General features: G+C 40.5%; 1 protein-coding gene across 7 annotated transcripts in view; it reads left to right on the top strand.

Annotated features, from left to right (window-relative positions):
• PLAG1 (PLAG1 zinc finger) overlaps window positions 1-22,360 on the top strand; it is a 52,096-nt gene extending 29,736 nt beyond the window's left edge. For 4 of the 7 annotated variants that reach the window (XM_079301292.1, XM_079301294.1, XM_079301291.1 and 1 more), the window contains 3 exons: window positions 11,352-11,451; window positions 15,209-15,567; window positions 16,169-22,360. In XM_079301292.1, coding sequence (XP_079157418.1) covers window positions 15,326-15,567; window positions 16,169-17,432 — 1,506 coding nt within the window. In that variant the 5' untranslated portion in view covers window positions 11,352-11,451; window positions 15,209-15,325 and the 3' untranslated portion in view covers window positions 17,433-22,360. The remainder of the gene's footprint in view (window positions 1-11,351; window positions 11,452-15,208; window positions 15,568-16,168) is intronic. The other 3 variants (XM_079301296.1, XM_079301295.1, XR_013773683.1) reach the window with 2 other exon arrangements.
• Window positions 22,361-24,426: the final 2,066 nt, after the last annotated feature.

Below are 24,426 nucleotides of genomic sequence, written 5' to 3'. Positions count from 1 at the left end.
ATAAACAAAAGGTGGATCTGAACCTTGAAATTGTCATCTCAGCAAAGGCAGAGTGGAGAAAGGAGGGTTTCCTGCAGAACCCCCAGAAGATTGTTGTGTATTATGCGTTTCTGGAAGGGAGACAAGAAACAGGCAGTACAAAGGTGCTAAACCTAAACAGTTCTAACAAAACACTGGTCAAGCATTTTATCTCCAATAATCTGCAAAACATAGAAGGTATTTCAGATTGACACCACTACATCAGTTGAGCTGAAATGTTTCCTGACTACTCTGATTCTTGTGTATACCATCTAGAGGAGCACTGTGCAAGACTTGCTTTGTTTTTAAGGTCATCATCTTTCACTGAAAAAAATTCACCATTACCTAAATCAGTAAATAAATTCATTTGTCTGAACACCTGTCTGAAAAATTAATTTACAACTATTGTAAAATTTATCTCTTCACAACTTTTTAAAAATAAAATTAAACTAAACTTACCTTTTTGATTGCAAATTTTTTGCTAGCCTAGAGCTACTTTCCTGCAGCGTGAAAGGAGCTCAAGCGCCTTGTTGGAGAGCACTTTAGAGGAAGACATTCTCTGGGATTCACAAAGCATCTCTATTTCATGTTTCCATCTGCCCTCCAGGATTTTTTCCCACAACGTGCATGAAACATTGATGCATACCATACAGTCATAAGACTATTTTTATTCCATCTTTTTTGTCACCATCTTCCTTCCACCTTTCTGGAAGCCTGCCCTACTAGCAGTTTGCAGCTGTTCAAGGCGAAGTCTTGCATGTGTTTTTTTTTTACATCACTTAATGTAGGCTTGAAATCAAGGAAACAGAGTCTACTAAGCTGCTTTAAAAAGAGAGAGCTTGTAAGTGGCCTGGTGTCTTAGACTGTGGAGAATAAAATTTAAATTCCAGGACATCAGGGTCTTTCATCATAGATCATACAATGGTGGTGAGTGCTTGCTGTGGTAAACTGTGGCCAGCAAGACTGAGAAAATATTAAGGCAGTGTGTTTGGAGGTGGAGCTGGGACAGAGTAGGGCAACACGTATGCATTTCACAACCTTTTTCTGTGACAGCAGGGAACCCTATCCCTGTCCCTTGACATGACATGGAGAAACCTTGTGCTACTGTCAGCCTTCCTGACTTGGTTGTCCAGCCAATAACAAGATAATTACCTTGTGATTTAAAGGTAAAGTTGTTTGGTGACCACATTGTTAGGACATTTCATCAGGCTGACAGGAGCTCCCAAAATGGTTTTCTGTTGGTGCAGCTCCAGGGCAAAATCTGTCTAGACTCCTGGCAGATTCTGGCTTTGCTGGCTGAAACTGATCCAGTCGTTGCTGCCGGTCACCTGAATCCGAATATTGTAATCCAGGTGCTATTCCAGATACTAACTGCCTGCCTTATCTCCCACTGCAATGTTCACTTGTGTAGCTCTAAATTATGCATGACTGCTCTGAGCTGTTCACTAATCTGGCATCAAATCTCAGAATTCTTATACATTGAGATGTGCATCCCAAATTGCATTGCACGGCATCACAGTGCTCTGAAGCAGAATACTCAACATGCCAAATGGGAAATGGGAACAAATGTGGAGCTATGTACTAATTTCATTCACAAGGATGCTGATACTCATGTGGCAGCAGGGCTTGTGGGGGCTGTGAGAGTCACTCTAGTCAGAGTAAGCTGTTTAGGTGTGTGCTAACAGCATTGCTCAAAGCTGGTACATGAACAGAATCAGAAATACATTTGGTGTCTGTGCTGTGCAGCTTCAGAAAGGCTCACTGGTTACAGCTTTGGAGAGGGATTTGCTGTGGTATTACCTTAAGTATTCTGCATTGTCAGTTAACCTTCCCTAAGGCTTTTGTGTTTTAGCTCATTAGGTTGTTGATATCATCATCCAGCATCACAGTTGTAGCAGTAGTAGCAAAAGCAATGGCTTTTGTGGCTAAATGTAACATGTTCTATTTACTGTAGAAGCTACAATAATCTATGAAGTTTTTTCTTTTCAGATAGAGCAGCAGTTTCTTGACTGTAGGTTGTATTGGAAGTGACTGCTTGAAAATCACTCTTACTTGTTGCCTTTCTTTGAAGGCTGGGATAAGAGGCTGAGGAAACAGGGCAAGCAGGATCAACATTTTAGTTGGAATAGCTCCAGTAAATAACATAGTTTAAAAAAATCCAAGGTAGCCAAAAAGCAGTGCTAAACCTGGGCACAGCTTTTGCCCCCAGGCAGTGTTGTTTAGGTGGTGTGACTCAGGGCAGGACTGGGCTTCTGCTGCAGGCTTTGCACTACTGCATGGTTGGCACCTCTACACAGGATGTGTTATGTAATGGGAAGACTACCCTGTCTCTCAGTCACTTTACATCTGTCCTGCATGATTTGTCTTTTTTTTTTTTAATTGATCTTTCCAGCCATCTGGTGTAACACCATGAGGGAAATTAGCTCCTGTGAAAGGCTTTATCTTAGCAGTCCTTGCAGCTTCTATGAAGTATCCAGATTTTTTCAACCACCAACTTGCCCCTCTTATTTGAGCTTCTTAATTAACAGTTCTAGAGCACCAGAAACCCTTTTACTTTGAATGATAGTTGAAAGTGTTAAAAACATCTTTAGGTATGATTTGTTAGGTGACTGTCTCAGAAAGCCAAACTTGTAACACCTATCTAATCTATTTGTGCTCCACAACCTAATTACATTGCCTAAATGGTACATGCTCAAGTATTCAGATTTAGAAAAATCTTCTGAAATGCAAGTATGGAAAATCATGGTTTCAGGGGTAGTATGGGCCAGGCAGGCCTGTACCAGGCAAATCTGGAATCTGTTGGTAGATGGTGTAATAATGCATAGAGTTGGTGGCCAACTGCATAGGAATGATAATTTGAGAAGAGTCAATAACATTTGAGGAAGTCCTGTCTTGGGGAATTGAAGTTCTTGGGAGGCATCAGCAAGAAATAAAGATGTTCTGGTTCAAAAATCAAAGTGAACTTTATCAAAAAGACATTTTAAGAAGATGATGCAAGATGATGTAAGATGATGTAAGAGGGGAGGTCTTTGGACAAGTAGATGACAGTTTAAGAGTACTATCAAAGGGTAAAAGGTGAGTTCTCAGTTAAAGGAGGGTCCCAGTTAAGTTCCACAGTGATCTGTGGAACATATTTGTGGGTGGTATCAGTAAGGGGATGAGCAGGTGAATAAGGAACTTTGCTGTAAAGAAGAGATCTAGCTGTGGAGAACATTGGAAGGACATTAAAATACTGAGCACTATGCTACAAAATGGGTGATAAGATTCAGTGTAGATAAATTATTATGATAACTAAGAAGGATAAGTGGGCAGAACAATCCCTGTTATATATTAGATTATGAGGTTGAGCTGAGTATTACCATTGAGGAGTAAGACTTGGGAATTGTGATTGATGATCCTGTGAGAGCATGAACTCATTGGTCACCAAAACACAATTCAAATATTAGAGTAAAAATGTACAGGATAAATTTTGAGAATGTCATTACAAGAGTGTACATTTGAGTTGCTTCCAAGTGCTATGTGTATTTTTGGAGCCTTTGAAAGTTTGTTAGAACTGGATGAAGCTTAGAGAAGGTCAGTAGGGATGATGAGCTACATGGAGTGGCGTAAAGAACATTTCTGTAAATTAGAACTTTGGTCTTGGAAAGTAATTAATTGAGGGCAGTGCTGTGGACATTGCAAAGGAAGGAAGATTAAGACTAACCACTGCCTTTTAAAACAAAAGTGTGCACAGTTAGGAGGGAAGGCATATTCAGAGCCTTCAAAAAGAAGAGGTTCTCCATGAAATCAGCAGTGGAGAGACCTGTGGGATGACTTGTCAAACATATGTTGTAGATAGTATAAAAAATTATATGGTTTCCAGGAGAATCATGGACTATTGCTTGGAAGGGCAATGTGCTCAAAGCTGCTAAACAGAAACCACATATGATTCAGAAATTCACCATCATCAAGGGAGTGGGTGGTCTGAAGAGAATTAGAAAAATATCACACGCCTGTGACCTGTTCTGTACTTTTGGCTGTTACTGAAGATAGAATACTGGCCTAGAGGTAGCATTAATCTTGTCCACACACCCATGGTCATTTCAAGGTGTCTTGTGACAAAGGCAAATACTTTTCCTTAAAAATATCAAATTAGTTCCTGCCCATATTAGTGTATAATCTCATGCACCTTTAGATTGTGTGTTTGTGCTTGCATGTGCATCTATAGGACTTGCTTTTGCATTTTATTATAAAAATAGCATGGGCCTATATGCAGATTAAATAGACCAAAGTTTGTTTTCACAAAAGCATCATCACTTTAAAAATGGGTGCAGATTATTCTTGAGGAGGAGGGCTGGTGGTGGTGGTGGTGGTGGTGTAATTCCAAAACACATGAAAACACTTCCGCAGGTTTTAAAAATTCTAACAGTAATTACACTAACAGTGTTATTTGTATCACAATCTTTCCAAAGTTTTTAGAAAAGCATCTATGCAGTGCCATAGAGATTCTTAAAAAGTCCATAAAACCACAATCATCAGATGGGTTAGCTCCAGGCAGCTCTTGTTTCCTTTAATTTAGTATATAACCAGGAATCCTTTGGAACATTTAGTAACCAAAACTCAGTTCTCAAGATTTAAAGTGGACCTAAGTATTCTGAAACATGGAATACCCACAAAGAGATGCTGGATGGTATTGTGATTTTTTTTTCTTCCTTTAAATTACAGACTATTAGGTCATGCTAAAATAAACATTAGTAAGTTCATGTTCTACTTTTCCAGAAACTTAAGGGGAAAAAAAAAGGGCAAGCATGATAGAATTTTTGTTTTATATTCTGAAAAAAGTTATGTAATCCTCTTTCTAATGTAGCATATTATAAGAATGAGTTACTTTCTAAAATTAAAAAGCTGGTTGTCAAAATTTCAAGACTGTAGTACTCAGACTGTGGCTCTCAGAACTGCATAGAATTATGACAATGAAAAAAACACATTAAACTTAATAGTTGTATCTGTATAAATAACTATTTTTGTATGATGGTTACTGTCCCACAGGAATCCAGGGTTTTTTCCTCCAAGTGCTTGCTTTATTAATTAATAAAAGATATGTATATTTAACAGATGTTTACTACTGAAATACATGTATTTGCTGCCCACAAGAAAAGAAATGTGTCTAATAATTTTAGTGCATTTGTTTCATTGCTACCCAAATTTCAGACTGGTTTAATGGGGTTAGGATTTTTTTCTCCTCAATCACCTGCAGTTTCTGTAGGTATCTCTGTTTTGTTGATGTTTATAAAAAAAAACCAACAAAACAGCAAAGCCTTAATAAAATCTAGTATTGATGAATCTTGTGTTTTTCTATCTTCTATATTCTTTGCAGCACAATCATCATTTTGCACACAGTAGATATTAGTAATGTGCTGTTGCTAACAGTAGACTACAATGGTTTGCCTAGTTTTAGTTTCAGTGGTTATGTTATTTCATTGTGTTCTGGATGTTAGGCAGTTTCCCTGAGGGGTGAGCTCTTATGTGTTATTATCTCTAAGTCATTCTTGTGTTTATATCTAAGATCTCTGGAGAGATATTTTCACTGTTTTGCCCACATCATTCCATTTTCCTGCAGCAGCTTCCACAGGCGGTTCTTCTGCTGCATGCCTGGATTTGGGGATTTAGTTGTGTGTTCCTGCAGCCTGTGCATGCTCTCACTGCTGTCCTTCCATGCTCCCTCAGCCACCCCTCTACACTGTAGGCTAGAGCTTGAATCCTTGGAGCAGGGTTTCCCTGAATTGAGCCATGTACTATAAGCAGGTCCTGAAGTTCAAGAAAAGATAAATAACAGCCTTGTATATATATTTTTTAAGCCCACACAGCAAAACTATCTGTTCTTTTGTGATTAGTTGACATGTATGTGTGTGCTCCCTTTACATGAAGCACCACTGTACCACAGGGCCAGTGCCTACATCCTTAAATGGTTATTTGCAGTTACTGTCACAGGAAAATGCAGAAGGCCAAGTGGCATCACCCACCTGTCAATGCCATCTCATCCCACTGGGACCTCAGTGTTGGACTCCTTTGTCTTTTCACATCTGTCTGTCAGCTTATGAGAGGAGCTGTAGATACCTGGCTGAATGCCAGCTGATTCCTAGCTCTCAGGTAGAAAACCTGCCAGCTCTCCCCTCTCACTGCCTGCTGTACAAAAAGCCAAAGGGCCAGAAACAGGGCTCTGGGGGCCAAAGTCTGTTCCTCCTGCTGTTTAGCAGTGCCTTATTTTTAGACAGTTGTGCCAGGTGTCTGTACATATTGCTTGTTGTTCAAATATCTTCCAAATTACACAAAAAAGTAGACAGAAAATTAAATTTCACTTTATGAAGGTGCAGGTGTGAGCCTCTCCTGGCCTAGTCAGACTTCATGGCCAAACTCACTTTCTTGTTGCCTCACTCTAGCAATGCCCATTCTTCCTCCTTTTTGTCTTCCAGCATCAATGTCTCATCAATTATATGTTTCCAGATGTAGAACCAGAGAGAAGCCTTCATTGCCTCTTTCCCCCTCCACCCCTATTCAGCCAAGTACAAATGGGGCAGGATCAGCATCTTCCTACCAAAGTCAGGATTCTCTTTGTAGTATGGGCAAAGGTGAGCAGGCTCCCTCAGCTGTCTCTTTTAGAAAGTGACATGCTCAAATGAATGCAGATCAAATGGCCTGCCAAGCACAGGCAGGGATGTAGACCCCTGAATCAGTCAGAAGATTTGATTTTAATTCAATTTGGAGAAAGGCATCCCTAAAGTCATCAATACTTCAACATCTTTGCATGGATTTTTCTTACCTGTTGACTGTTTCCGTTGGTGGAATCAGCTTCTCCATCTGAGATCCTCCCTTATGGAAAGTTAATTCTCTCTAAGAGCGACCTCTGAAAGCCACAGGTGGGAAGCTGGATCTTCTGCTGCCTGCAGCTACTCCGAGTTGAAGCTTCTGCTGCAAAAAATCTAATGTTTTCTACAGAGTTGGTCAGACCTCCTGCTCTGTCTCTGGGGCTGTACAAGAGTGCAGCAGGCACGTTGGTCCTTGTTGATCCAGGAAGGGTGTCTGAGCCTTGCAGGGCTGCAGGTCCTGGCATGCTGTCCTGCAGCAGTGCAGGCACTTTGCCACTTCTGCCCTCAGCCCCTTCCAGCAGCTATTTCAGCAGGAGGATTAAATCTGTTCCCCCACAAAATGAAACTGCCTGGGGAAGGCAGTGTCTAAACCTACAGGCAGGAAGAGCAAGAGAAGGCGACATGGTGCTCCTTCTTTGGTTGCCTTAATGTGGGGTTAGAGTCCTTCATCTTAAGGAGCTCTGGCAAAACATTTGTGCCATTTTAAGAGCCCCAGTGAAGGGGGTGAGGTTTGCAGTTGGAGTCATGGAACAGTTTGGATTGGAAAGGACTTTAAAGATCATCTAGTACCAGCCCTCATGCCATGGGCAGGGATACCTTCCACTAGACCAAATTGCTCAAAGCTCTGTCCAACCTGTCCCCTTGAATACTTCCAGGGATGGGGCATCCACGGCTTTTCTGGGCATCATGCTCCAGTGACTGCCTCTGTTCAAATGGAGGTGCTGTCTGACAGTCATTTTGCCTCTTCTGAGCCACAGTAAGTGGCTACATCAGCTGTCTCTTGCTGATGATTTCACCAACTCAGCTTCCCCAGCTATCCCTGATTGCTTGAACAGAGCAGATTTCATTTGTCAGTACTTTTTACTCAGGTGACTTGTCAGTGCTCTGTAGACTATGAGTCACCTGGTAAAAGAGGTAAAATCATTGTTAGGCTGTGGTAATGGTGGCTCTTAGAGGCACCAAAAGTCCTTTACTCTGAATGGGTCTTTACTGTTGGCAAACCTGAGCGAGGTTGGACTGGGACATCCTGGGATTAGTTTTGCTCCATTGTCACCTTGAGCAGCAGCAACTTCTTGCTTCCTTGGGTTGCCCTTGTTCATCCTCTTTGCTCCTCAACTAGGATGTCACTCACACCACAGTTCCAGCTAGGACAGCAGCTCTTGCCCACATATTTCTCTCCCATGCCCCTGCTTCCTTTCATGAGGCCCAGCTCAGTGCACACCACAGCTAAACCCTGAGGTGGGGCACAGGTGTGGAGCAGCGGGGCAGAGGGAGGCTGTGCTTGCCAAAGCAGTGGCGCTGCGAGCGGGTTTGTGCCACGGTGTGAGTGAAGGGCAGAGCTGGAGCTGCCACTGCTGCTGGCCCTGCTAGGTGGGCAGTGTGAGCCTGGCACTGCTGGGAGTGCTTTGCCTCGTGCAGGGCTGGGAGGGTTCACAGGCACAGCCTGGATGGACATAGCTGGCTTCAGAGGACTTGGTCCTGTCCGTGTGAGTACGTGCTCACCTGGGATCTGTGCGGACAGCACTTCTTTAAAGAATCACAGTTTCCGTAGGGTAAGTAACCACTTTCCATTTTGTTTCCTTAAAGAAATATTTAAAAACCCACAATGACTCTAATGCTATTAACTCCTTACTGAGTTCTACCATTATTATGATTCTGATATTTCTAGGACCCCTCCTTTCAGGAACTGAAACTAGATTTGCTGTTTTATATAAAAGGCGAAAGTATAAATACTGTGTTCTCAGTACTGTGTTCTCATTATTGCTCTTTTATTTTGAAAGAAAATAACCATGAAACAGTTGTTTTCCTTTACTGTGCTTGAACCTTCTTTAAGTATGAAATGCAGGTTAGGAGGAGGATTACTGGTTATATTTCTGTACTGTCTTCATTACCATTTTAGTTGAGATATCAAATGCTTTAAAATATTTTGAAGTGTAACTATTTGATCAGGTTTTTAAATAGGAACTGTGAATTTGGAAAAAAAAAAGGTGTTAGTCTTTTTAATTTTAAAAAGGAATAGATTATTTTACATTTATGTTTTATATTATTTGTCTTCCACATAAGGAAGATAATCTTCCACTTTTTTTTTTTTTTTTTTTTGGTTGAAATTCAAATACTATCTAATCTGGAATTATCAGGATGTTTGGAGACTTAGCAAAATTAGTGCTTCACAAATTCTGGAAGAGATGGTAAATTGTAAGAATTCTAAGAGTTCTGACAAAAAAGAAGTAGTGTTTTGTTATTAGTACCCAAGTGGGCTTTGAGCACATGTGTGTGACAATGCCTTTTGCTGTGTGATGCTTCTCTGCTTCATGTGGAGAATACTTTGAGTTTTGTTATTCATTAAAAATTCTTCCTACCTCATGTAGATGAAAAGCTTATAACACTATGACCATAAGCAGTTACAAGGTACATCTTTGTCCAGTATTACACCTCAGATATTTTCTAATACCAAAATCTTCTGAGAAAGGTGGTGTAGAAATCAGCATTGTCATAGATGACTTTTGTCTTCTGTGCATAAGGAAAAGTCTTTTATCCCATAGCATGCTTGTTGTTGCAATCTCAAGAATTGTTTTATCTTTTCACCTAATCCTGTCAAATGGAGTAAATGTTTTCATTATTTATACAAATTTAGCTCCTTTTGTGTGTGTGTTGTTGAGCTCTTTACATAATAATGGCCCTGTAGAAATTGAGATCCCACTAACTGTAGATGTAGCATTGCCCTCACCTGGATCCACTGCATTGTGATTTTGCTGTATTCATAAGGTAATGAATGAATGAGGGTGCCTGACTGTCCTCCTTCTTTCTCCTCAGTATTTTAGCTACATCTTGTGTTTTTCTTGTTTATTTACTTGTTCAGTTGCTTCATTTTCCCCTGATTCCATAGTCCTTCCATGTCTGTAGTGGCCTGTCTCTGAGGGCATCTGCTTTTTGCTAGAGCAACTTTTGGTGTGTGTTGAGCATTGAGGACTATAAACATTTAAGAAAAAGTTGAATGCCACGGAGAGGACTTTATTTTAACAGGATTTGTTGGGATTTTTTTTCCAAACAGAAAATAATCTGTAAATGAACATAGTGAAGGAGCTAAGTCCATGAGGACTTAGTCCATTACATCTATGTGTCTGTCTTAAATATTGTCTATTTAACAATAGTAGTACATTAGTAGAAACATCTGAGAGAATTAAACTCTTCCTTTGTGACAGTGGAAGATACTGAGATGGCATTGCAGGGGACTGGATTTGTAAGGGTTTTGCTGGGAGAGGAGCTAAGGAGTCACCAGCATTTTTCTCCCTTTAACAAGATGATTTATGGACCCCAAAAGTAGAGGTGAGGGTTGTACTCAGTTGAAAACAGAACTTCTTCTTTAAGTACTGGAGCTGTTTCTGCCTCTTGCCTGTATGTACAAAGCCCCACAGAAATGTTCCTCAGCCATCAGAGAGCTTCAGTCACTTGCTCTGAAGCACTTCTGACATGAATAGGTGCTCAGGGACACCTGCTTGCTCACATTCATGCTCACCAACAGAGGATGCTGGGGCTGTGCAGAGCTGAACTCTGTATCAAAAGAAAGAATGATTTCTGGAATGAATGGGAAGCCAGAAGGGAAAAGGTTTTGTGTGGAGGGAAATGTTACATTACTACAGGGTTCCTGCCAAACAGTTTCAGCCTGCTGTGGGATATGAGCACTGTACAGGGCTTTGCCCTTACACATCTGGAAGAATTGGACAGGATAAGCCTCCCCTTTACAGTGAGGCACTGAACATGTTTTCTGTGTAAACCTGTGTGATCCAGGAGGCCTTCTAGCAAGAAAAGGAAGACCTGCTGTGAATTTAGAAAAGGATGATGGCAGGGGAAAAGGAGATATAAGGGAAATTCCAAAAAGGCCTTCTCAGTTTGCTCAGGCATACCTAGACTTGCCCTCCTTTGGGATTTACCTGTAGCATGTACATCATTAAGAGGTTTTATTATTTTTTTAAAATTAATTTTATTTTCCTTTGCAGGTCACCTTTTAAGCTGCTATTTCCTGTATAATTAAGCAGAATGAAGGCATTAGGTCTAGTAAAGTTGGGCCCAATCCAGAATCTTCTCTTATTCAGTCCTTTCTGAGTAAGAAACTCAAGTCTGGGCTCAGCATTTCACATGTTTTGCTGTTACATCTAAATTATTTGTGGTCTGTGATTTTTTTTTCACTTTATGAAAACTCCTTTGCTTTTGTCTAATTTTATCTCTTTATGTGTCACTGTCCAGCATAGCATTAGTTGAAATTATGTAAGTACACTGCAAATTGAAGTGCATAATTGCTACTGATAATGCAAGAATGATTCCTACAGTTCATAATTAACAGTATATAATGTTCTGTGCATGGGTTGGATCTGTCCCTTTTAACTTTTCCTTTCCAATTCTTTCCAATCCCTGGTCTTGCTGCATCACAGCCTTTATGAATGCACTGGTTTTGCTGGAGTCTAGTCCATTGTTCATTTTGTTTTTCAGACCAGTAAAAATGGGAAGTACTGGATTCTGGTTTCCTCCAAGAAGAGTCAGCGGAACTGGTTAAGACCAAAATCTGAGGACTTTAGAGGGCAAACATCAGGTGTGCATTGAACAAAGGCTGCTTTAATACTGTTTTAAGTATATACTTCTTTAAAAATAGTATTATATATAAGCTTTTGTGTAATGTGTTTGTTATATTTGATACTTATATATTTGATCATTCATCCTGCAGTTGAGAAAGTACCAGTAAGAATGTGGATTTTGAGTGATAATATGTTGAGACACAAGCAGGCAGTTTTACTCATAAAATTCTTTCAGCTGGTCTTTGGAAAAATTAATATTTGAGGATCAGTGGTTTTTTTAAGTTTTATCTCCATTGCTCAGTCTATATATCCACACCCCCAAAAAAGGAAAACAAGTAGTTATTTGGTATTCAGAGATCAATACCGATGTTCTTAATTGCCTCACCTATTGAGAAGTGATACTGAGATAATAGTGCATACATGTTTTTTAATAAAATGCTGTCATTGTCAAATTGGATCCACACTATATTTGTTCTAATGATGCATTTTTAAGGATACTTAAACACAGTTCAAAGTCAGCTTAATTAGTTTTGATTGTAGAAGAACAAAACCCAAATTCTTCGTCCCTGTGAATGTTCTGACTGATATGGCAGCTAGGTTATGTGAAATTTTGGAGAAGATAACAGTAATGTTATATTGGCCTGAATATAGGATGGTCTCCAGCCTGAGGTGTGATCTTTGCATTGAGGAGTGAGAAGTTGTCAGATGTTAATTTGTTAAGCTTAATATTCTGTTTCACAACAAAGGCTGTTTCTGACATCACATCAGATTCTGCAGAGCACCCTTCTGCATGGCCTCATATCCTGCATCTCTCCAGCTTAATGCACGTTCAGTTGCTTCCCACCCACCCTAGTGTTACCAGCTCACCCCTATCCTCATGTCCTTAGATATTCCCAATGCCTATGCAGCACTCCCTGAGCCCCCCTAGCCCTAGACCCCCATTTGGGTTCTGTCCACTCTCTCTCCCTGTTGTGGCTCATCCTCTTTCCCTGTATCTTTCCTGCTGTCACAGCTTCTCTTGCCACTGTCTGGGCACAGAGTCCACTTGTTGCTGAGCTCTGGAGCCACCATGGCTGAAGTAGTGCCACTCTCATGCAGCAGACTGTGGATGCTGTTCCCTTGCCTTTTCTGCTGATCCTGCCTGCCCTGTCTCAGGCTAGGTATGGATTTGGCAGCAGGGCCAGAGGGGCTGGATCCTTTGTACCCCCTTGGGGCTGTAAGTGTGCTCTGCTCATGCAGTCAGGGCTCTCAGCTCTGTGTGGTGGGTCTCATGCAGGTTCCTGTGCAGTATAAAAGTACTCTATACAGTTGTAGGTCAGGTTGGATTTTTTTCTCCCTCCTGAACTTCATTTGTCAAGAGAGATTAGACTAAAGCAAAATTTCATTCTACATTCAGGCCAATATGCATTGAAGACCAGTGTGTTCATTAACAGAAGAAGGAAAATAATTTTATTACCAGATTCTGATTAAAGCCTATATTAAAAAAAAAAAAAAACCTTTCAATCCATAGATATATCACATCTTTGATGTTAGCCAGACTCTCCTTTTGATTACATTGGTGGCTTCATTGAAGTCTTTGGAACTGGTCTTCAGTTACTTTTATTGAAGAAAATTATTGCTCCTACATCTCCAAACATCTAAACTTTTCCTTATGAACTAGAATTAGTGAACTAGATTGTTGATTATGAGACAGAATGTAAAATTAAGCTGATACTTTGAAGACCTGTGCATTTCCCACTCATGGAACTGATGTCTCCAGGCTTCATCCCACGAGTGGGAATGAGTTTGAGACAAATCTGAAATCAAGTGAGTCCTTAAAGAAATGCCTTTTCTCTCATTAGGTAGCTTTAAAAGAAGTTAGTGTTTCCTTATGAAATGCAAAAGAATAAGGTGGTCTTGCAAAACTGCTTGTTTAAAGGAGGTAGCATAGCTTAACCTGTCATTCAAGGACTTCAGGGTTGAAAGGAAGCAGATTTCTAGCTTGGTGTGCCAGTACTTCTCCTCCAGAGACAAGGGAAAATAGGGAGGAGGGAGCAAAAGGCTTAGACAAAGACACACTCTGTATATTTCAAATGGAGGTCTCAGTCTGAGGATTTCTTAAAATGCAGACATTAAAGAGCACTTCCCCTTCTTCCTCTCCCTGCTTCTCCTGTCCTGCCATGCATTGAGGAAAACAGGCTTTCCTTCCTCCTGCTTTCTTCCAGGGCCATGCTGGGGCACTTGCAAGGACCGTGTAGTTTTCCTCTGGCACACCTGGGTGCTGCTGTCTGCTCCTCTCTGGAACAGTTGGCTCCCTCCATCTCTGCTGAGCCTCAGCAGGGCTGAGAGGACAGCGCAGGCAGGGGCTCCCTCCCAGCTCCCCAGCCTCTCTCTCTGCAGCAGGGAAGAGGCTGGTTTGTGTTCCAGGGAGGTGGGCTGGGCTGGAGCAGCTGCAGCCTGGTGGTGCCTGCCCGGCTCCAGCTGCCCACTCCACCTGTCCCAGCAGCTGCAGCTTCCCAGCCCTGCTGCCGGGCTGTGCCTCTCCTGGACACTGAGCCCTGGCCGGACCTGCCCGGCCCCGGTGCCTCTGCCCCGGCACAGGCCGGAGGGGACGGCAGCTGCCACAGCGGGGCTGGGGGTGGGTGGTGGCACTGGCAAGGGAGAAATGCTAAATTCTGGGGCTTTCCAGCCCTCCCAAAGGCTTGCTTTGACTGCTGTCCTGCTGTCCTCCTTGTCTCCGCTGCTGCAGACCTCAGGCTCCACCCTTCCCGCGATGGGTAGTGCAGGATTTTGGTATCTATAGTAGCAGTTGTGCTCCAAGGATGAAGCGAAGCTGTCAGCAATCCCTGACAAAGGAGGCTGTTGAGTGCCCTGTGATGGCAGGTGCCCAGTTGCCACTATATGATACCAGATGACGAATTTAAAGCTTCTCACCCACAAGTCAGACAAAAGGATCACATCATGCACCTCCTGACAGTGAAAGCCTCCGGTTTAGTTCACATTTTGCTATGCCACAGGGGCAGGACTTGGAGCCTCCATCCTGAGCCAGCCTGAGTCTGAATGCTTACAAGCCTTCCTGTCTCACAGGGTAGCGTGAGGAGCCTAGGAGTCTCCAGCACTGGGCTGATAAAACCCTGATCTGTCTAACCTAACCCTAATCCATGGGACTTCTGCCATTCATAGATCAAGTCTCTGTTAGCAGAGGGTTAGTTTGCAGGAGAATTTCACCTGCTGTTCGGCATCACTGGCAATGCATGCGTTTTGCTAGGGTAGATCCGCAGATGTACAGTAATCGTGGGGAATCAGGTACATCCTAAAGGGAACATGAGCTTTGCCCTCCATAGTGTCAGGATGGGTACTGCTGTGTTTTGTGCAGGTTTTCAAACAGACTTCCACTTTGATAGTTTTGTGTGTGTGCATGTGTGTGGGGGGATGTCTGTGCAAACACCACAGGCACAGCTTAATTCCTCTGAAATAAGAAGCTGCCAAAAGGTGCCTGGGTAGGTGAGCTCTTTGCCTGATGCCTCCCTTAATCTGACAGAAACTTTGCTGTTCTCCATCAGTGCTTGAGGGGAAGGTTGTGATGTGTGATTTCAGGGCATATGTGGATCTGTTCATCCTGAGCAATGCGTTTTAAGAGTTGCAGCAAATAGTATAAAGAAACCTGTAGGTATTACATTAGACCAGCTGAACCTAACTTTATTTTTAAGTTTTATTCAGAAGCATCACATAGCAAGTAAACTTCAAAATCTAAGTTTAGTTACAAACTAGTTGTTTCTTATTTTTTTTTTCCAGTCCCCTTTTGCTTTCTTTTACGACCACATGAAACTTGAGAAGCCATCTAAAGCTAAATCATTTAGTGGAGTTGGGCAATTCCCAAGTGTCCAACAAGAAGGCCTGGTTTAGGCTGCGATGGCCACTGTCATTCCTGGTGATTTGTCAGAAGTAAGAGATACCCAGAAAGTCCCTTCAGGGAAACGTAAGCGTGGTGAAACCAAACCAAGAAAAAACTTTCCTTGCCAACTGTGTGACAAGGCCTTTAACAGTGTTGAGAAATTAAAGGTTCACTCATACTCTCACACAGGAGAGAGGCCCTACAAGTGCACACAACAAGACTGCACCAAGGCCTTTGTTTCTAAGTACAAATTACTAAGGTATTAAACTCTATTTATCTTTCAGATTATATTATCTATTTTATGTTGGCCGTGTTAAGCCGTGTAAAAGTATATATTTCTGTACGCCTTCAGCTGATTGCAGAGAGGATGTGTTAATTAAAGTAGCCATTGGATTGTTTCTAGAATACTAAATTACCTAAGTTTGCAAGCTAATGTCTTTGATTTTGTTTCTTAATTTGTTTTCTGCTTTTGTTTTCTGTTTGTTTGTTTTTGTTTTTGTTTTGTTTTGTTTTGTTTTTAATGAGCGTAGAATTTTCATTTGTATAAGGAATTGTCACAAGAAAAAGAGTATGGACTGAAAGTTCTTTGGCTATGGACTTTTACACGAGTACTTTCATACTTGCCCATATACCCCTGTTACAGTAGCTAAAACCCACCAAAACTAAAGTGTCAATTTAAGAGAAATGGCTCGCGTTTTGCTATATTTAAATTTGTCAAACTGTCTTTGTAGTGTCATGCTTTCAGTTAAAAGGTTCTGTTGCAAAGCAGCCCTTAGTGTAGTATTTAGCTGCCATTAAAAAATGAGCACATGTGTTTTTTGATCAAAATAATTACTTACAGAATATATCTGTGTTTAAAGGCATATGGCTACTCATTCTCCTGAGAAAACCCACAAGTGTAATTATTGTGAGAAAATGTTTCACCGAAAAGATCACCTAAAGAATCACCTACATACACACAATCCCAACAAAGAGGCCTTTAAGTGTGAAGAATGTGGAAAGAACTACAATACCAAGCTTGGGTTCAAACGTCACCTGGCTTTGCATGCTGCAACAAGCGGTGACCTCACCTGTAAGGTATGTTTGCAGACTTTTGAAAGCACAGGAGTGCTGCTGGAGCACCTAAAAACTCATGCAGGCAAGTCATCGGGTGGAGTGAAGGAGAAGAAGCACCCGTGTGAACACTGTGACCGTCGGTTCTACACCCGAAAGGATGTCCGCAGACACATGGTAGTGCACACTGGAAGAAAGGACTTCCTCTGTCAGTACTGTGCACAGAGATTTGGGCGGAAGGACCACCTCACACGCCACATGAAGAAAAGTCACAACCAAGAACTTTTGAAGGTCAAAACAGAGCCAATGGACCTTCTAGATCCTTTTACCTGCAATGTTTCTGTGCCTATTAAGGATGAGCTGCTTCCAGTGATGTCTTTACCTTCCAGTGAACTGACATCAAAGCCATTTACAAACACTTTGCAATTAAATCTCTACAACACTCAGATTCAGTCCATGCAGAGTTCTGCATCTGCACACCAAATGGTTGCCACATCGTTACCATTGGGAATGCCTTGTCCAATAGATATGGAGTCTGTCCACCCTTCTCACCAGCTATCGTTGAAATATCCGCTCGGTACTACCTCATACTCAATTTCTATGCCTGAAAAAGAACAGCCATTGAAAGGGGAAATCGAAAGTTACTTAATGGAGTTGCAAAGTGGTATGCCTTCTTCATCCCAAGATTCTCAAGCATCCTCATCAAAACTAGGGCTGGATCCACAAGTAGGGCCACTAGATGATGGGTCGGGGGAAGTTTCCCTTTCCAAGAGCTCCGTTCCTATTAGCGAACCTCTAAACGCCCCATCATTGGACTTTTCTCAGCTGTTCAACTTCATACCTGTAAACGGCCCTCCCTACAATCCTTCTGTTTCCGTGGGAAACCTCGGGATGAGTTACACGCAGGAGGAGGCACATTCTTCTATGACTCAACTTCCACCACAAACCCAGGATCCACAAGATCCTAGCAATAGTATAGGTCTTGGGTCTCTGCACTCGTTGTCAGCAGCTTTCACAAGCAGCCTAAGCACAACCACCACCCTACCACGATTTCATCAAGCTTTCCAATAGGATGTACAAAGCTGGCTTGTTAACTGTCTATTTGTAGAAATGCCTTAGGTGACCATTTTTAACTTAGTGCCTACTATAAGACATTATAAATTCTCTGCTTTTGTACAGTACCAATCTCATGAAGCCAGTAAGAAATTTAAATTAACTTTTTTTAAATGTTTTGAAAGTGTTTATTCTCAGCTGTGTTTACTTTGGTTTGTTGGTTTTTTTACCAGTCTCATTGTATTGTTTTCATTTTCACTGCCAATTTACACATTTAAAATGTTCAGTAGAGAGTCATCCCAGGCAAACTCGCAACACTCATCCCGTTTTTAAAACTTTTTCAACCATACCAGCTATTCTGTTTTATTAATGTCAGTGGTAGAACTGCCACTTTTACCTTTTAATATATTTTACTGTTTGCAAATAATCCATTTAAAACATGTATCACAAGGATTCCTGAGATTTGGGAAAAAAAATTCTCTAGTCTGTTTCAAAACAAATCCTCTTCCCAAATGGTGACACATCTGACCTGTTCTATAATGACAAATCTAAATTTTTAAAATAAATATAGAGTTCAGATTTTTCTGAAAACTTGTGTGTGTATATATAGAAGTCCATATATACACATGTACATATATATAGCATTTTGACTTGTATTGAAGTCATTATAAAAGTTGTTAAAAATTTTGCCATTTTCTGGCTTAAATTTTGGTGGCCTGTTATGGATAACAGAAGAAAAAAGAAATTAGTTTAATTTTCTACAATTAGGGCTGAACAGAATTTCAACAGAGAATCTCTGCTTGCCTAAATGACAGATGTTTCAAGTTGAATTTGAAACTGTGTTGTTGTGCATTCGTGACTCTGGTATAGGGAAACAGGCAAAATTAATGGCTGATCTTGAAATATAAAAGTGTTGTAATGTAGTAATGCAAATATTTTGTCGCAGTTTTTGTTTTAATTCTTAACTTGCTGTTTTTTTTCTCTTTAGTAGCATAGAAAGAGTACTGCATAGGAACCTTCCAGTAGTGTGTTCACATTTGTAGGCGTCAGTCTTCTCCCCGCTGCCACCGCCAAAGGGTGGATCAAGTCCAGCCAGAAAGTGTGTACCTATTTTCAGTTCAAAACTAGCGTGCAGTCAGAAAGTGAATGTAAATTTGCAACTACCAGTTTGTTCTGTTTTTGTTTTGTTTTGTTTTTATTGGAGTGATCTTTTCAGTTGTGTTACATGGTGTGTTATGTCCTCCTAAGCAACAAGTTAGATGTTAATCACACTTTCTACACCTGGGTACTTGGTTAGGGACTTTTTGCCCATTGCCAAGATTTAAAGACAGGACTCTTAGGAGTGAAGTAAAAGCATATTGCTTACACCACTTTTTACCTAATGCAATATATTCTATTCCCCAACCCCTAATAACCAAAAGAGGAAAAAAAAAACCCTAAAAAAACAACCAGCCCTGTGATGCATAAAAGCAAACTAGATTTGCTGTAATTCAACAGTAACATTATTTTCCTTGTCATTTTTGTACGAGGAATTAAAAAATGGAAATTGAGTACATTAGTATCTCTCAAACAATAATGAGGATTTATACAAGGTTTTAAGTGGTTAAACTAAATATACTTCACAGAAACAAAAGTTGCTCCCATTAAGGAGCTCATGCTCCGCATATTTTATCAGTAGCTCCTACTGTTTTTTTTTAATGCTAGGAGCAATATGCAGGTGTAGTTTTACTATTTTTACATATGTGTATTTAAATTTTATTACTGAAAAATAACATTTTTATAAATGTGTTTGTGTTCCAAAGGCATTAAAATAAGGATGTATTAATAAGGAAAATACCTTTTGAAATTCCACAAACTACTCCTAGATTTTGGGTTTAGGAGCACGTTGTCTCAAAGTGGACGTTTAGCTCTGCTTCACGACTGCTTCCTCTGGTTTCTGTGAAACAGATTGCTCGCTTGCTTACATCTTTAGTTGAATGATTTGTTCAATATTGCTTTTTTTCCATTCACCTTTCTAAAGGAAAGAAAAACACAGATGAACAGAGCACAAGCTGAATGCAACCGAATGTAACTCTAGTTTATATGAACGACCGTAACGCATCTAAGAAAAAACTCGGGCTTGTTCTCAATCCTTTTAATCTGAGATGAAGATAAATGGACTTAATTCCTCCAGTGGGTTGTGTCCTGCGTGGAGCCGAGCATCTGCGACCCTCCCTGCAGCAGAGGAAAGCTGCGAGTGCTCGGCATCCTGCAGCAGCGTGGCCGGGCAGCCTCTGGCACACAAATTTCCAGTCTGGAGCCACTTGTTATCAGCCCCAGCTGCTGAAAGATTGCAGAGAAAACAAAACCCACAGACACTTTGCCAACACCCGTTTCTTAGTGCGTAGCCAGAACCCTCGCTACTTTGTGCCTTAGCTTCCTGAAAAGGGATTGACATTTCACTTGGAGTTAGATGTACATTTCATTTGAGAAATAGAGACCTCAGACAAGATATTGAACCTCATTCAGTCAGGGTTTCAGTGGGTGGCTGCACCCAGAGTGTTTGCAGCTGAACTAGGATGTAGGGTAATGTGGAAGCAGACTGACCCTTTAAGCAATACCAACACCACCAGAGTGCTTTTGAGCATCACTTAGGCAGAGTCAATATTGGCCACTACTAAACCATCAGTTTTTAAACCCCATTTTCTTGATTTCCCATGGATTCTTTGGTGGGAGGGGGGAGGGCTGGCAGATCATGCACCACTCTTTGTGCAACTTCTAAACTTCTAGTAAGGTTGTTTTGTTGCTTTTTTTTTTTTTTTTTTTTTTTAAATATATATATTTTTGTGTACTTGTTGCTTGTGCTTTATTTAGTAGTAAATTGTGGAATAGAGTGATTTATTGTTAATTTGGCAGTAGCGGTTTTTAAAAACCATATACTGACTGAAACATGAGCCAGAGCTGATTGCTTTATTAAGCTAATAATGAATGTTAAGAGTACATATTTTCAGGATCATTTGCCTAGTGAGCTAAACTTGTATTATAGGCCAATATTTTTTAAAATAAAGCTTGGTCAACCTCTATGTTACACATATTACAAGATATAGCACTTTCAAAAAGAAAACCTAAACCTTTTAAGAAAATTTCTTACAGGTTATGCTTTTTATTATAAAACCTTTTATTATAATTTGTTTCAAGTGCCATTAGATTACATATATGTAGGCCTTTGGTATAATGCTTTGTGTACAAAATGGTAGACATTGTAATTTTAAACAGGTACATTTTTACAGTGTTTTCTTATCAATTTGCTATATTGCACAGAACCAGTGTGTCTTTCTTAAGGGTTTTACAATGGTTTTTACTAGGTTTACATGTTTCAAACTACACTGTCTTCTACTGCCATTTGGAAAACCAGTCAAAAACAATTAGGAGTTTGTCCTCACCATTTGCAAACTGTGTCTTCTGGAGTTCTTGATGGTAAACTTTGTCAAAAATATTTAACATGCAGTATTTGATACAGAATTTTTTTAATCATATCCTATATTGCTATGCTGCTGTCTGAAGTTAACTTTGGGCCTGATCCTGCATCCGTAAATGCTATGGGGATCCTGCATCCTTTGTTATGTCTGTCTCATACACTGGTTTAGCAGCTTCTCCTGTATTCTTCTCAGTCTATAGATAAGCCTCTGAAATATATGTACTTATCTGGTATGTAGTAAACCATTATAGGCTTAGCTGCCCATCCTGCTTCCCCCCAGTGTACAGTTTAAACCACAGCTTACTTAGCATCATGCTCAACTTACAAGTAATGCCACAGTAGTTCAAAATGTGTTTGGGTAGTCCCAAAGCTTTTATGCAATAAGGGTGTCTTACTTTTGTTGGAAGGCAGTGTCTTTTGATAACAGTTATCTAGCCCTGGAAGTGACACAGAACTATTGCTAATCATATGTAAACACTTTTCAGTATAAGCTTCAGTGGTACAGTTGAACCAGAGTGAATGTTTATCTCCTCAGAAACACTCCTGCAATATTGTTATATTGGATCATGCTGCTAATGTAACTTGGGATACAACTCCTGTCATGGTGCTACAAACCTCCCTGTCTCATTCAGATGTATTTTTACCCATAGAAAAAAAAAAAGGACTATACTAGACCTATAGTTGTATGATATATTTTTATACTGTGACTTAATTTGTCATTAATGAACTTTGTGCAACACCACAATGTATTCATATGCACTTGCAAAAGTAAAATTTTGGACATGCAAATTTAAACGCTGACAAGCCCAGCTCTTGTTCAAAAAAATAGGGGACTGTTAGTGTTAAATGTGGGCTTTTTATATGGTGTGGAGTGAAGAACATACTATATGTTACTAAAAGCCTTAGACAAAAACTGGGAAGAGTATATTGGTGAATGATGTCACACCCAAACCTGACTCGGATTGCTGAAATTATATTTTTAGCTAGTGGAAAAATTGTTTGGACTTGTATGCTAAAATGTTTTTAATGATAAAGTTTTGAGTCAAAAAAAAAAATAGAGAAAAAAATACAGAAAACCCTGCATTCCAGACTGAATTTGTATATGTTTCTTGCATTTAAAATTTGCTATCCTGTGATATGGGAAATTGAGTTGCTTATCATGTATATGTACTTTAAAATGTATTCACAAACTACTGTTGTATTTGTATAAAATATAGACAAAAAGATTGCATATATATTTTTGTGTATAAGCTCTGTAAAATAGCAATCACGTTATGAAGCTGCAGCAGAACTTCATTTTAAACATTCACATCCAAAGAAACAGACTATTTATTGTCCACATACCCTGATTATAAAATATACCTTGCTGCTATTAAACAATAGTGCTGCAGCTTCTTGTGGCCTACAGTGTTATGTTTGCTGTACAAAAATATGTGAACTCCACAAAATATATCAATAAAATTACAGAATGGTTTTAGTTAATGAATAACTTATGCCTGGCATTTCAATAGATAATCTTGATCTGCATGTTTGGGATTGCAAGTAGTTATGGAGCACATCCAGTTTTGCTGGGTGTAGTTTGCAAAGGCACAACTGTCTTTATCATTTATGACTGGTAAAATGTCAGTTTTTCAGAAAATCTTAAGGCATTTCATATCTGCATTTCATGATTTCACCAAGAAACAAATGGGATGGTGCTTCTGTGTCTGTGACAAGACAGGTCTGAACTGAAGGAAGCAATTGAGTTTGCCATCAAATTGCACTTGGAAGCAGTGTGAGACACTGGAAGGTAAGTATGGGGTATCCATAGTGGGACCATTCCTTTGGGACACATAGGCGAGGGATTCCCCATCATTTCACATTAATGCAAGTCCCATACATTGTTTGTTGTAGTTTGCAGGACAAGCTTTAAGGGCGTGGCATGTGCTGGACACATTATGTGGCATGTCCCTCTCCTCTGAGGAGAAACTGAGTTGCTTTGGTCCCATAGATGTGCGTCTGGCCATGGCAGGGGCTCCTGAAGAAGCCAGGATAATGCCTGGGAAGAGGTGCCTCACAGCCAGCAAGCAGCTTGCCTGCACACGATGCAGGTTAGCTCTGCTTGTGCCATGCACAGCCTGTTCCCCAGGAAAGTAAAAGACTAGCACTTCACATTTCATTGCATTTCAGAACAGACTTTGTTAGCATCTTTAGCATTGTCTATGTTTCCCTGCTTTTGAGTTCCTCTCTTTTACAAATCTTGGCTTTTTAGCTTCCTTGCTGTAACCCAGTTTGGGAGAAATGTTTGTCAGAGAGAGTTGTTGGCTTTCGCCTTCTCCACGTGCAGACATCTTTCCTTTTTTGTGATCCCCACCCCATTCCTCTGAGCTGACTTACCACTTCTGTGCCACAGGTTTCTTACTTGTTTGAGAGGGTTGGCCTTGTTATATTGAGTCAAAAGCTCAACATGCTCGGTTATATGAAATACTCTGCAAACCAGTTTATAACCACCCACCAACACATACCCCACACATACCCCCTTGAGAGAAAACCACCCCCATTCACTGTGTTGCTGTCCTAGCTGGTCTCACCCACTGTTTCTGATTTATCATGTCCTCCTTCCAAGCAGATAGCCTCTAGAAATTCCATCAGCCTCTGCAATAATTAGAGTGGGATTACACAAATGACATCTGTGTGTTACACAGAGATCTCTTGATGCAGTTCCTTGTTAAATTCAGAGCCACAGACATCTTCCCTTCTCTGTCTCCTGTAACCTCCCTCCAAAACTTGCATAAGAAAGTACAGAGAAATGGTTCTGTAGTATCCTCTATACCTGGTCTCACTGTCCTCCAGGAGTGGAAGAGGAAGGTTGTTCTGGTTTTCCCCTTCACTTTCACTCATTCTTCACACCTTCTTTTCCTTTCCACGTACAAGCATGCCTTGGGATGAAAAATGTTTTTTGACAGAGAAATCCAGAACTGATGCAGAGCTACTGCTGGATGAGCAAGAACTGAGCAGCTACATGCTGTTGGTTTCCCTGCCTTGCAAATCAAAACATTCTATAAAATCGGATAGAAATTCAGTTTTCCGAAGTGGGAACTGCCATAGTTCACACAGCAAGGATTGGTGATCACAAACAGGCAGCAAGTGGGACAGCAAGATAAACTCTGCTACAAAATTTAATCTGTACTTAATAGTTTGAGAAGTATATTGGAAGATTAAGTGGTGCTTATCAGTGTGAGCTGGGGCCTTTAGCAAATAAACAGCAACACTGTATTTGTGTTTTGAACACTGGAGATAGTGGTGTTGAAAATGACAGACCCCATTAATAGTGTGAAGTTTCAAGTTCCTGCTCATGTGCTACATCCCAGGTAATTCAGTATGAACTGTCTCTACTCCTAATAAAGGTTTAACAGCTTGCCTGGTATTTTTCTATAATTTCATTTATTTATTTATTGTAATGGTCTGCATGCCCTCAAGTAATGGACACTGTCAGAGAGATAAGTATTTTCAAAAAATATAAGGAACAATTTTGTTCTTCATTGTCATTGTCATCACTCAGCCTTGTCTCATTTG

Source organism: Erithacus rubecula (genome assembly GCF_903797595.1).
Source record: "Erithacus rubecula genome assembly, chromosome: 3".
Taxonomy (NCBI): domain Eukaryota; kingdom Metazoa; phylum Chordata; class Aves; order Passeriformes; family Muscicapidae; genus Erithacus; species Erithacus rubecula.
Note: the sequence above shows the minus strand (reverse complement) of the source record. Positions and strands in the feature narration are given on the sequence as shown.